The sequence below is a fragment of the Cinclus cinclus genome, chromosome 10 (assembly GCF_963662255.1).
Source record: "Cinclus cinclus chromosome 10, bCinCin1.1, whole genome shotgun sequence".
In the NCBI taxonomy this organism is placed as follows: Eukaryota; Metazoa; Chordata; class Aves; order Passeriformes; family Cinclidae; genus Cinclus; species Cinclus cinclus.
Genome location: NC_085055.1, coordinates 1,880,804 through 1,893,601, shown reverse-complemented (window position 1 = coordinate 1,893,601; position 12,798 = coordinate 1,880,804). Strand labels below are relative to the sequence as shown.

The 12,798-nt window shown below is 47.7% G+C and overlaps 1 protein-coding gene across 1 annotated transcript in view; it reads left to right on the top strand.

The window, feature by feature from the left end:
• The window catches only part of IFT80 (intraflagellar transport 80), a 34,851-nt gene extending 27,836 nt beyond the window's left edge, over positions 1-7,015 (top strand). The window contains exons 18-19 of the mRNA XM_062499303.1: positions 2,501-2,624; positions 5,935-7,015. Of these exons, the coding sequence (XP_062355287.1) occupies positions 2,501-2,624; positions 5,935-6,048 (238 nt within the window). The 3' untranslated portion in view covers positions 6,049-7,015. The remainder of the gene's footprint in view (positions 1-2,500; positions 2,625-5,934) is intronic.
• Positions 7,016-12,798: the final 5,783 nt, after the last annotated feature.

Genomic DNA, 12,798 nt, shown 5'->3' with positions numbered 1-12,798 from the left:
TATTCCCACCCCATTCCCGCTCTATTCCCACCCTGTTCGAGCCCCATTCCCGCTCTGTTCCCATCCCATTCCCTCTCTATTCAATCTCTGTTCCCATCCCATTCCCTCTCTATTCAATCTCTGTTCCCACCCCATTCCCGCTCTGTTCCCACCCCATTCCCGCTCTGTTCAATCTCTGTTCCCACCCCATTCCCGCTCTCTTAAATCTCTGTTCCCACCCCATTCCCGCTCTGTTCCCACCCCATTCCCTCTCTATTCAATCTCTGTTCCCACCCCATTCCCGCTCTGTTCAATCTCTGTTCCCACCCCATTCCCGCTCCGTTCCCATCCCATTCCCGCTCTATTCAATCTCTGTTCCCATCCCATTCCCTCTCTGTTCTCTCTGTTCCCACCCCATTCCCGTTCCGTTCCCATCCCATTCCCTCTCTGTTCAATCTCTGTTCCCACCCCATTCCCGCTCCGTTCCCACCCCATTCCCGCTCTATTCAATCTCTGTTCCCACCCCATTCCCGCTCCATTCAATCTCTGTTCCCACCCCATTCCCGCTCCGTTCCCACCCCATTCCCTCTCTGTTCAATCTCTGTTCCCACCCCATTCCCTCTCTGTTCTCTCTGTTCCCATCCCATTCCCTCTCTGTTCAATCTCTGTTCCCATCCCATTCCCTCTCTGTTCTCTCTGTTCCCACCCCGTTCCCACCCCATTCCCGCTCCGTTCCCACCCCATTCCCGCTCTATTCAATCTCTGTTCCCACCCCATTCCCGCTCCGTTCCCATCCCATTCCCTCTCTGTTCTCTCTGTTCCCACCCCATTCCTGTTCCGTTCCCATCCCATTCCCTCTCTGTTCAATCTCTGTTCCCACCCCATTCCCGCTCCGTTCCCACCCCATTCCCTCTCTGTTGATCTCTGTTCCCACCCCATTCCCGCTCCGTTCCCACCCCATTCCCGCTCTATTCAATCTCTGTTCCCACCCCATTCCCGCTCCGTTCCCACCCCATACCCTCTCTGTTGATCTCTGTTCCCACCCCATTCCCGCTCCGTTCCCACCCCATTCCCTCTCTGTTGATCTCTGTTCCCACCCCATTCCCGCTCCGTTCCCACCCCATTCCCGCTCCATTCAATCTCTGTTCCCACCCCATTCCCGCTCCGTTCCCATCCCATTCCCGCTCTATTCAATCTCTGTTCCCATCCCATTCCCTCTCTGTTCTCTCTGTTCCCACCCCATTCCCGTTCCGTTCCCATCCCATTCCCTCTCTGTTCAATCTCTGTTCCCACCCCATTCCCGCTCCGTTCCCACCCCATTCCCGCTCTATTCAATCTCTGTTCCCACCCCATTCCCGCTCCATTCAATCTCTGTTCCCACCCCATTCCCGCTCCGTTCCCACCCCATTCCCTCTCTGTTCAATCTCTGTTCCCACCCCATTCCCTCTCTGTTCTCTCTGTTCCCATCCCATTCCCTCTCTGTTCAATCTCTGTTCCCATCCCATTCCCTCTCTGTTCTCTCTGTTCCCACCCCGTTCCCACCCCATTCCCGCTCCGTTCCCACCCCATTCCCGCTCTATTCAATCTCTGTTCCCACCCCATTCCCGCTCCGTTCCCATCCCATTCCCTCTCTGTTCTCTCTGTTCCCACCCCATTCCTGTTCCGTTCCCATCCCATTCCCTCTCTGTTCAATCTCTGTTCCCACCCCATTCCCGCTCCGTTCCCACCCCATTCCCGCTCTATTCAATCTCTGTTCCCACCCCATTCCCGCTCCATTCAATCTCTGTTCCCACCCCATTCCCGCTCCGTTCCCACCCCATTCCCTCTCTGTTCAATCTCTGTTCCCACCCCATTCCCTCTCTGTTCTCTCTGTTCCCATCCCATTCCCTCTCTGTTCAATCTCTGTTCCCATCCCATTCCCTCTCTGTTGATCTCTGTTCCCACCCCATTCCCGCTCCGTTCCCACCCCATTCCCGCTCTATTCAATCTCTGTTCCCACCCCATTCCCGCTCCGTTCCCACCCCATACCCTCTCTGTTGATCTCTGTTCCCACCCCATTCCCGCTCCGTTCCCACCCCATTCCCTCTCTGTTGATCTCTGTTCCCACCCCATTCCCGCTCCGTTCCCACCCCATTCCCGCTCCATTCAATCTCTGTTCCCACCCCATTCCCGCTCCGTTCCCACCCCATTCCCGCTCCATTCAATCTCTGTTCCCACCCCATTCCCGCTCTGTTCAATCTCTGTTCCCACCCCATTCCCGCTCCGTTCCCACCCCATTCCCTCTCTGTTGATCTCTGTTCCCACCCCATTCCCGCTCCGTTCCCACCCCATTCCCGCTCCATTCAATCTCTGTTCCCACCCCATTCCCGCTCCATTCAATCTCTGTTCCCACCCCATTCCCGCTCCGTTCCCACCCCATTCCCTCTCTGTTGATCTCTGTTCCCACCCCATTCCCACCCCATTCCCTCTCTGTTGATCTCTGTTCCCACCCCATTCCCACCCCATTCCCGCCCCGTGGCAGGGCCCTGGAGCTGGCCGTGAGGCACCGCAGCCACGTGGACACGGTGCTGGCTCACCGGCAGCGCTTCCTGGCGGCCCTGGGGCGGACGGAGCGCAGCCCCCGCTTCCTGCAGTTCCAGGGGCAGGTGAGTCCCGGGTCCCGCCGGGGCGGGCCCGGAGTGCGCTCCCAGCACCGCGGTTCTGTGGGAACGGGGAATCCTTACGGGTTTCTGTCCTGTGGGAATCCTTACGGGTTTCTGTCCCTTGGGATCCTTACAGGTTTCTGTCCCGTGGGATCCTTACGGGTTTCTGTCCCGGGAATCCTTACGGGTTTCTGTCCCTTGGGATCCTTACGGGTTTCTGTCCCTTGGGAATCCTTACGGGTTTCTGTCCCTTGAGAATCCTTACGGGTTTCTGTCCCGGGAATCCTTACGGGTTTCTGTCCCAGGGATCCTTACGGGTTTCTGTCCCGGGAATCCTTACGGGTTTCTGTCCCAGGGATCCTTACGGGTTTCTGTCCCGGGAATCCTTACGGGTTTCTGTCCCTTGGGAATCCTTACGGGTTTCTGTCCCTTGGGATCCTTACGGGTTTCTGTCCCAGGGAATCCTTACGGGTTTCTGTCCCTTGGGATCCTTACGGGTTTCTGTCCCAGGGAATCCTTACGGGTTTCTGTCCCTTGGGATCCTTACGGGTTTCTGTCCCTTGGGAATCCTTATGGGTTTCTGTCCCAGGGAATCCTTATGGGTTTCTGTCCCGGGAATCCTTACGGGTTTCTGTCCCGGGAATCCTTACGGGTTTCTGTCCCAGGGAATCCTTACGGGTTTCTGTCCCGGGAATCCTTACGGGTTTCTGTCCCAGGGAATCCTTACGGGTTTCTGTCCCAGGAATCCTTACGGGTTTCTGTCCTGTGGGACCCTTACGGGTTTCTGTCCCAGGGAATCCTTACGGGTTTCTGTCCCGGGAATCCTTACGGGTTTCTGTCCCTTGGGATCCTTACGGGTTTCTGTCCCGGGAATCCTTACGGGTTTCTGTCCCTTGGGAATCCTTACGGGTTTCTGTCCCAGGGATCCTTACGGGTTTCTGTCCCTTGGGAATCCTTACGGGTTTCTGTCCCTTGGGATCCTTACGGGTTTCTGTCCCAGGGAATCCTTACGGGTTTCTGTCCCTTGGGATCCTTACGGGTTTCTGTCCCAGGGAATCCTTACGGGTTTCTGTCCCTTGGGATCCTTACGGGTTTCTGTCCCTTGGGAATCCTTACGGGTTTCTGTCCCAGGGAATCCTTATGGGTTTCTGTCCCGGGAATCCTTACGGGTTTCTGTCCCGGGAATCCTTACGGGTTTCTGTCCCGGGAATCCTTACGGGTTTCTGTCCCAGGGATCCTTACGGGTTTCTGTCCCGGGAATCCTTACGGGTTTCTGTCCCAGGGAATCCTTACGGGTTTCTGTCCCGGGAATCCTTACGGGTTTCTGTCCCAGGGAATCCTTACGGGTTTCTGTCCCGGGAATCCTTACGGGTTTCTGTCCCGGGAATCCTTACGGGTTTCTGTCCCGGGAATCCTTACGGGTTTCTGTCCCGGGAATCCTTACAGGTTTCAGTCGGTTTCTGATGTATTTGTTTGTTTGTTTGTTTGTCTGTTTGTTTGAAGATTCACTCTATAGATAGAAAGATCAATAGATCGATCGATAGATAGATATAAAATTTATTTATTTATTTGAAGCTTCAATATAGATCTAGATAAATAGATATAAAATGTATTGTTTCATTGATTGATTTGAAGATTCACTATATATATCGATATATTTTTTATTTGAAGATTCACTGTGTATAGAGATAGATAAATAGATAAATACAATATTTGTGTTTTTGAAGATTCACTTTATACAGAGATAGATAAATAGATATAAAATTTATTTATTTATTTATTTGAACATTCAGTATATATAGAGATAGATAGGTATTAAATTTATTTATTTATTTATTTGAAAATTCACTCTATATGGAGATAAATAGGTATAAAATTTATTTATTTGAAGATTCTATATATAGATAAATTTTATATCTAACTATTTATCTGCTTATTTATTTAAAGGTTCACTGTATATAGAGATAGATAGATAGATATAAAAGTTATTTATTTGTTTGTTTATTTGAAGATTTACTATGTATAGAGATAGACAAATAGATATAAAATTCATTTATTTATTTGTTTATTTGAAGATTCACTATATACAGAGATAGACAAATAGATATAAAATTCATTTATTTATTTGTTTATTTGAAGATTCACTATATACAGAGATAGATAAATAGATATAAAACACATTTATTCATTTGTTTAATTGAAGATTCATTATATGAATAGATAGAGATAAAATTTATTTAACTGAAAATTCACTATAGATATATATAGATACATATTTCTTTTGCAATTAAATTCTTCATGCAACCTGTCACACTCAGGAAACAAAATCAGGAAAAAAAAATGGAAATAAACCCAAGATTTTGGTGCTGCTCCTCCTTTTCAGGGATGAAAAATGGTCTCAGTTTCCCTCTCACAACATAAAACCTCTTCAGGTTTAATTCAGATTTTTCCTCACTTTTCTGCAGCCAGGCAGGATCTGAAATTGGGTTTATTTTATATATCAGGTTCTTAATTCCTTACATGTATCCGGAGAATCGTGGACCCAATCAACACCTCTAGAACTGAGCTATAATTATTATATTTTCACTGAAATTGTGGGTATTTAATGCTATAATTGTTACATTTTCACTGAAAATGTGGGTATTTAATGTTATAATAATTACATTTTCACCTGCACAATGACATTTTTGGACGTGTTCTTTATGCTCATCAATTGCACCATAATCCATTATTTCTTTTTTTTTTTTTTTTTTTTTTTTTTCCTTCTCAAGCATTTTTTTGGGGCGGAATAAACCCCTTTCCTACCCACATTTGTGCCTCGTGTATTTCCTGAGGTTTCACTGACCCAAAACCACAAAAAATGCCAATTTCCTGCAGCTGGAGAAATTCCAAACCCAAACTATTTATTGGTGCAGAATTGCAATTGCCAGCAGGAATTTGACTTTTCTTGGAGCAGATCATTGGTTTCATACCCTGTGATGTTCCTCGGGGGAGGAAGGAATTTAGGAATTCCTCCTAAATTAATGATGCAGGGCTAAATTATCACAAACAGGACATTGCTGTTGTGATACTCAATTAACAACAAGTTATTTTTGTTTTTTTTTATTGCTAGCCACAATGAGATTTATTCATATATCCCAAGCTTGGTTTATTTTAAAGGTGGGAGCTCTAGAACTCAGCAGTGCTGATGAATTTAAAATTTAATAATTTTATTTTTTTTAATTGAATATCTGACCTGTCTCTCTCTGATGTTCAGCTCTGTGTGTTTAATAATTATTTTTTTTTCTCTTTTTTTTTTTTTTTTTTTTAACAGCTGGAAGTGGATTGGGATAAAATCAAAGCCAAAATAGAGATGGAAATTGCTAAGGAAAGAGAAAGAGCAGCAGCCAGTGCTGCAGTGAGGAGCAGTGTGACTGTGCAGCAATAATTCACATTTTGGGCACCTTCAAAATTCAATATTTGGTACTGGCTTGTTGTAAAAAAAAAAAAAAATATATAAATAAATCAGCAAATATTCTGTGGGCCAAAAAAAAAAAAAAAAGAGAATTTCTGCGGGTTTGGATCTTTGGGTGACACACAGGATGAATTATTTCATTTTATTCTGAGCTGGGTTTGTGTTCTGGTGTCTGGCATGGATGCACATATGAGAAATTAAAAAACAAAAAATTTAAAAAAAAAAAGGAATTAACTGTTCCTCTCTTGGTGGTTGTAAATTTTCGTTGCCATTAATATTCTTTAATCTGGGTTGCTTCTGCTGAAATCACAGCTGAAGCCCCAAGTGAAGAAATTTGGTTATTTTTGGAAATTCAAGGACCTCTCCAGCCTTGTTTAAATTACCCTAAAACAAATCTAGCAAAGTGGAAGCGCTGAAAATGCAAAAAATAATTTAAAAAAAAATTACCTTGAGCCTCTAAAATACAAATATTTCCCTCCCAGTTGTGGGAATAAATATTTGTTAGGATGTCCAGTTCTTGAATAGATGATTTCAGATAATTTCAACAACTCAGGTTTGTCACTGAGCAAAACAATCAGCACTGAAATGGTTTTTTTTTGTTGTTGTTTAAAATATTTTGGAACGTGCTTTCAGGGCTGTAGGAAGCAACAAACAGCATTTGTAGCATCTGACATGTAAAATTGACAAGAATATTTAAAATTAAATCGTATTTTATGGTTTTTTTCCCTGCCTGAAGCTTTTGATTTGTAAATATTTTTTTAAAATATGGATGTTAATTTGAGATGCACTTCTGTTTCACACCCAAAAGTGGCTGCGTTGCTTTTTTGTGTTATAAATATATTAAATCTGATATAAATCACCAGTTTGTTCTTTATTTGTTATGGATCTTCCAAAACGTCACCAGCAGAAATGTTAAAATATCTGTACAAACACAGATGTGAAAATCATTGTGTGACCATTTCTTGCACAGTTCACAAACCTCTCAATGAAACCAAATAAAAGTGGATCTCCACTGAGTGCTAAAAAAAAAAAAATAAAATTATTTGTGGTGTTTTAATTACATTTGGAGAGGTGTTTTTAATTTAGGTTTTTTTTTTTTTTATCAGACACATCCAGTCCTGAGCATCGTGGGGTTAAATTAAAAAACAACAACAAAAAAAATAAAATAAAAAAGCAAAATATTTTGGGCAAGCATTTTTTATTCCTTGATTTCACCAGGTTCTAAATGCACTTGTGACCTGGGCATGAAATCTGAATTTCAGGATACTGTCAGAAAAAAAACCAAAAATAATCATAAACATGTGGGGTTTTTCTTGGAATTTCCAAAGTTTTGCATTTTATTTTTAGCTGTTTTCAGTTCTTTTCAGTATTAAGTAAAAATAAATAGCAGAAGCATTACAGATGTTCCAGGTACATTTTGGTTACATTATTGCCCAGAGCAAGAAATGACTTTAAAAAGAAATCCCTTTTATTTAATTACTGACTGCTTGATTAAAACCATCATAAACCAATTTAAGAAACAGAGATTAATTACCACGATTAAAATTCAGTTGTTCAGGTGCTGCTGCTGTGATGGATCAATAATCCAAAATATCCCAAATTTTGCCATTTCAGGGGGGGAGTTTTGTTCATTCACTTCATTTACCCTTGACCACGAGGTTATAACAAAGAGAGGTTGAAAAAAAAAATAAAATAAAATCCTCAAGTGAGGTGAAAGCTCAGGTGAGTGTTTAAAAATCTTATTTTTAACAGTTGAGAGGAAATATTAAAATTATCTTTTGCTTTCTGGTTTTTTTAAGGCAATGAAACCTCGAGATCTGGATTTGTCTGTGGGGTTTGAATAGTTAAAATTATAAAGGATGATGGAAAAGCTTGAAGCTTTCTAAAACCTAATTCTGGAATTTTCACAGATTTTTATGTCAATATAAAGTTTGTATCACCTGCAGCTGGTGGGAAGTTGGAGAAAAGCAATTTAGGGCTTTTTTTTACATTGTAGATGTGGTTTTTATATTGGTTTTTACATTTTTTTTGAAGATTCTGTACAGAGCTGTAAAAAACCCCAAATATTGAATTATTTCTGTGATTTCATTGAAGGCTCTGCCAGAATTATTTTACTTTCTATAAAGAAATGACCGTGATGGTTGGAGGCCTGTTGAAAAGTTCCAATCTGTATTTTAAATAAACCTGCAGGTTTTCTTTGCCCTTAGAGAAACCTTCAGAACCAGAAAGAGCTCGTGGCTGCTGCTCCTGCACTGACCACATCCCCAGTTCTGAGTGCTAAAGTCAAGCTAGGAAATAAAAAAAAAAATACCTAAAAAAACCCCCCAAAGTATTTAATATTTAATGGAAATTTTGGGCACCGGGCAGTTCTGGTGTCAGGGGAGCTGGGCTGGGCTCAGGTGGTGCTGGGGGAAGAATTTGGGATGAATTTTGGAATTATCTGAGGCACTCCTGTCGGGAGAGCTGGGCTGGGCTCAGGTGGTGCTGGGGGAAGAATTTGGGATGAATTTTGGAATTAACTGAGGCACTCCTGTCGGGAGAGCTGGGCTGGGCTCAGGTGGTGCTGGGGGAAGAATTTGGGATGAATTTTGGAATTAACTGAGGCACTCCTGTCGGGAGAGCTGGGCTGGGCTCAGGTGATGCTGGGGAAGAATTCAGGATGAATTTCAGGATGGATGGAGGCGCTCCCAGCTCGATCAGGGGCGGTGGAACTTGGGGGAGGTCTCTGCCCTGCCTTGGCGTTTTGTCTTGTCCCTGGAAAGTTTCCAGCTGCGGGCAGGAGCTGTGACATTTATTTCCCTCGGAGCAGGAGAACAGGAGCTGCTGATGTTTTATCTTCATGCAACCTGTCACACTCAGAAAACAAAATCAGAAAGAAATGGTAAAGAAAAACAAGATTTTGGTGCTGCTCCTCCTTTTCAGGGATGAAAAATGGTCTCAGTTTCCCTCTCACAACATAAAACCTCTTCAGGTTTAATTCAGATTTTTCCTCACTTTTCTGCAGCCAGGCAGGATCTGAAATTGGGTTTATTTTACATATCAGGTTCTTAATTCCTTACACGTATCCGGAGAATCGTGGACCCAATCAACACCTCTAGAACTGAGCTATAATTATTATATTTTATATATTTATATAATACATTCATACATTTGATATCTATAATTATATTTTAGCTATTTTATCTGCAGGTTTTATAGAGGTTCCCTCCCTCTGGCACTCGTGGGGGTCAGGATCACCCAGTGCTGTCCACACAGCAAATCCCAAAAGTCCCGGGTGAGAATTCCAGCTGAGAATGCCGCAGTGGGCTCTTGCCGTCTCTCCTTGTCCTTGCACTGGAGGTGATGTCCCCGAGTCCCCTTCCTCATGGAATGTCCCCGAGTCCCCTTCCTCGTGGAACTCCTTCCAGGACTGTGCCATGTCCCCGAGAGGTGCCCCGGTGTCCTGCAGGCTGTCCCAGTGGGTCCAGGCTGTGTGTCCCATCCCTCCATGGTCCCCAGGAACCCCGCAGGTCCCTTTGCAGAGCCGGGTGCCCGGGAACTCCTCCTGTGCTGCGGAGCAGTCCAGGGAATCCTAAATATCCCTGGCACATCCTCTCCAGCAGGTCACTGCGGTGTGGAGCATTCCCGAGAATCCCAAATGTCCCTGGCACATCCCTTAGCAGAGCCGGGTGCCCGGGAACTCCTCCTGTACTGTGGAGCATTCCCGAGAATCCCAAATGTCCCTGGCACATCCCTTAGCAGAGCCGGGTGCCCGGGAACTCCTCCTGTACTGTGGAGCATTCCCGAGAATCCCAAATGTGCCTGGCACATCCCTTAGCAGAGCCGGGTGCCCGGGAACTCCTCCTGCGCTGTGCAGCATTCCCGGGGTTCCCCATTGTCCCACCAGAGAACGCTGCTGCTTCGTGGCGTCGCATCCCTCCTGGGACACCTGGGGCTGTCTGCTGTCTCTCCCGAGGGTCCCGACGAGGATGAAGATGAGGAAGATGAGGAGGATGAGGAGGATGAGGAGGATGAGGAGGATGAGGAGGACGGTCCCACCCCGCAGATCCCTCCGCGTCCATCCGTGCGGTGCCCGCGGGCGCGCAGCGGGGACTCAGCCCCGCATCCCGCGTTCCTGGGGCGGGCAGCGCTGCGCCTCCTCGTAGCTGGGCAGGTGCTTCACCTCCTCGTAGCTGGGCAGGTGCTTCACCTCCTCGTAGCTGGGCAGGTGCGGCAGCTCCACGCCCGCGGCCGGTGCCTGCGGTGTGGCGATGCCCCCGGTGTCCCCGGTGTCCCCGGTGTCCCCGGTGTCCCCGGTGCCCGGTGTCGCGGGCAGGGTCCTGCGGGGCGCAGCGGGGCGAGGCCGGCGGGGCGCAGCGGGGCAGGCTCGGCGGCGGAGCGCGCAGCCCGCGGCCACCAGCGCCAGCAGCACCAGCAGCGCCGCCAGCCTCCGTGCCAGCCACCGAGCCCGCGGTACCCACGGGGGAGCCGCCACCGACCCCGAACCGGCAGCGATGCCCGGTCCGACACCCGGGGGCCCCGGGCCCCCTCCGCCCGCCATCCCCAGTGAGCTCCTCGGTGCCCGCCCGCAGCAACGCGCTTTATCCGCTCCCGGCACGGTTTGATCCGCATGAAATATTGATGGGGCCATTTGGCGGCCGTTCACAGCCTAATGGGGCCGGGGCACGCGGCCAGCAGCGGCCTCGGCCTCGGGGTCAGAGGACGGATGGCCCCGGCACCGAGTTCGAGAGCCCCGGGTGGGGCGGGGGCCGGGCAGGGATGCTCTGTGTGCGAGGACACGGGGGCAGCGGCACAGACCGGGGCTGCGGGATGCCAGGGATGTGGGGATGAGGGTGGGAGAGGGAACCTGAGGATGCAGGGAAGAGCAGGAGCCAAGGATGTGGGGATGAACGGTACCTGAGGATGAGAGAGGGAACCTGAGGATGCAGGGATGAGTGGTACCCGAGGGTGTGGGGATGAGCAGGAGCCAAGAACACAGGGATAGACATGTGGGGATGAGCAGCACCTGAGCACGTAGGGTAAACCCAAGGGTGCAGGGATGAGCACTACCCAAAAAAGTGATACCTGAGCAACTCAAGGTGCAGAGCCCAGCACTGATTTTGCAGCTTAAAAACGGGGACAACAGCAGTGTCAGAGCAGGCGCTGACAGACTGGGCCCTGGTACCTGTGCAGGCACAGCGAGAGCTTCTTTCTTCATTTGTGTTGGGTTTTATTCTGCCATTAAGGGTTTCCCAGATCCCTGTGTCACCCCACCAGCACAGCCCCTCGTCTCTGTGGTTTACTGATTAACTTCAGCTCAATTACAAAACTCCTGCAACGGGAGGAGGAGAGGCAGCTCTCCTCATGGAAAAACTGACTAACATCAAGCATGGCAAAAGCTGACCAGACCTTTTGTGCTGGGTTTCCTCCAAGGTGTCCCTGCCAAATCTGATCTGCAGCTGCTGCCCCACCTACGCGAGCGTCCTGTGGGGTAAATTTGTTCCCTTTGTCGTGTTTACTCGCCTGGTGATGATTTCAGTGCTGATAGCCACAAGCCATTTCCCCGCTGTCAGCCCCAGTTTGGGGTAATTGTATTTGTGACACATTTTTGGAGTGCTCAGGGATAAAAATGAGGGGGAAAATCCTCAGCTGTGATACGGAGTTTGGAGGTGGTGGTGCTGGGCTTCTGGCAAACAAGGAGAAACTGCTCTCTTAAGTTTCAGGGGTTTATCCTGCTATTATGTATCTGCTGTATTTATATAACATACACATTTATTTATTTATATAACACATATATTTATGTTTATTCTACTATTTATATCTGTTTCCTCACTCTGGGGACATTTTTCCCTGCAGAAGGGGGCAGGGGCTGGGAGGGGAGGGCAGGAGGTGCCAGCAGTGGGGGCAGCCCCAGCTGCTTGATCTCACACAGGGGGTGACTTTGGGGACCCCTTGTTTTGGGGGCTGATCCTTGCCCATGGCCAGCAGGATTTGGGATGCTGTGCAGCAGCTCCAGGGCCCACATTCCCCCCAGACCTGGCAATGAGTGATGTGGTGTTTAGAAGGGAAACTGGGAATAAACAGCAGGCGCCTGGCGAAACCTGCCCGGCCTTTTAACATCATTTCTGATCAGCTGGGACTCCCTGCGAGCTCCATGAAATATTAAAGCCTGTTGATAGCTCGTTAAAGCCAACATTTTGGCTGGCCCTGTGTGCTGTGAGCTGGGCTTTGGTACTCAGCCTGCAGCACTGGCTCAGGAGCAGCTCCGTGTCCTGCCAGACAAGGAAAACTGTGGCTGCAGTGAGCAGGGCACAAGAAGGAATAAGAATTCCATCCTGGAGTGCAGCTCTGGAATAAGAATTCCAGTCCTGGAGTGCAGCTCTGGAATAAGAATTCCATCCTGGAGTGCAGCTCTGGGATAAGAACTCCAATCCTGGAGGGCAGCTTTGGGATAAGAACTCCAATCCTGGAGGGCAGCTCTGGGATAAGAATTCCAATCCTGGAGTGCAGCTCTGGGATAAGAATTCCAGTCCTGGAGTGCAGCTCTGGGATAAGAATTCCAGTCCTGGAGTGCAGCTCTGGGATAAGAACTCCAATCTTGGAGTGCAGCTCTGGGATAAGAATTCCAATCCTGGAGGGCAGCTCTGGGATAAGAATTCCAATCCTGGAGTGCAGCTCTGGGATAAGAATTCCAATTCTGGAGGGCAGCTCTGGGATAAGAATTCCAATCCTGGAGTGCAGCTC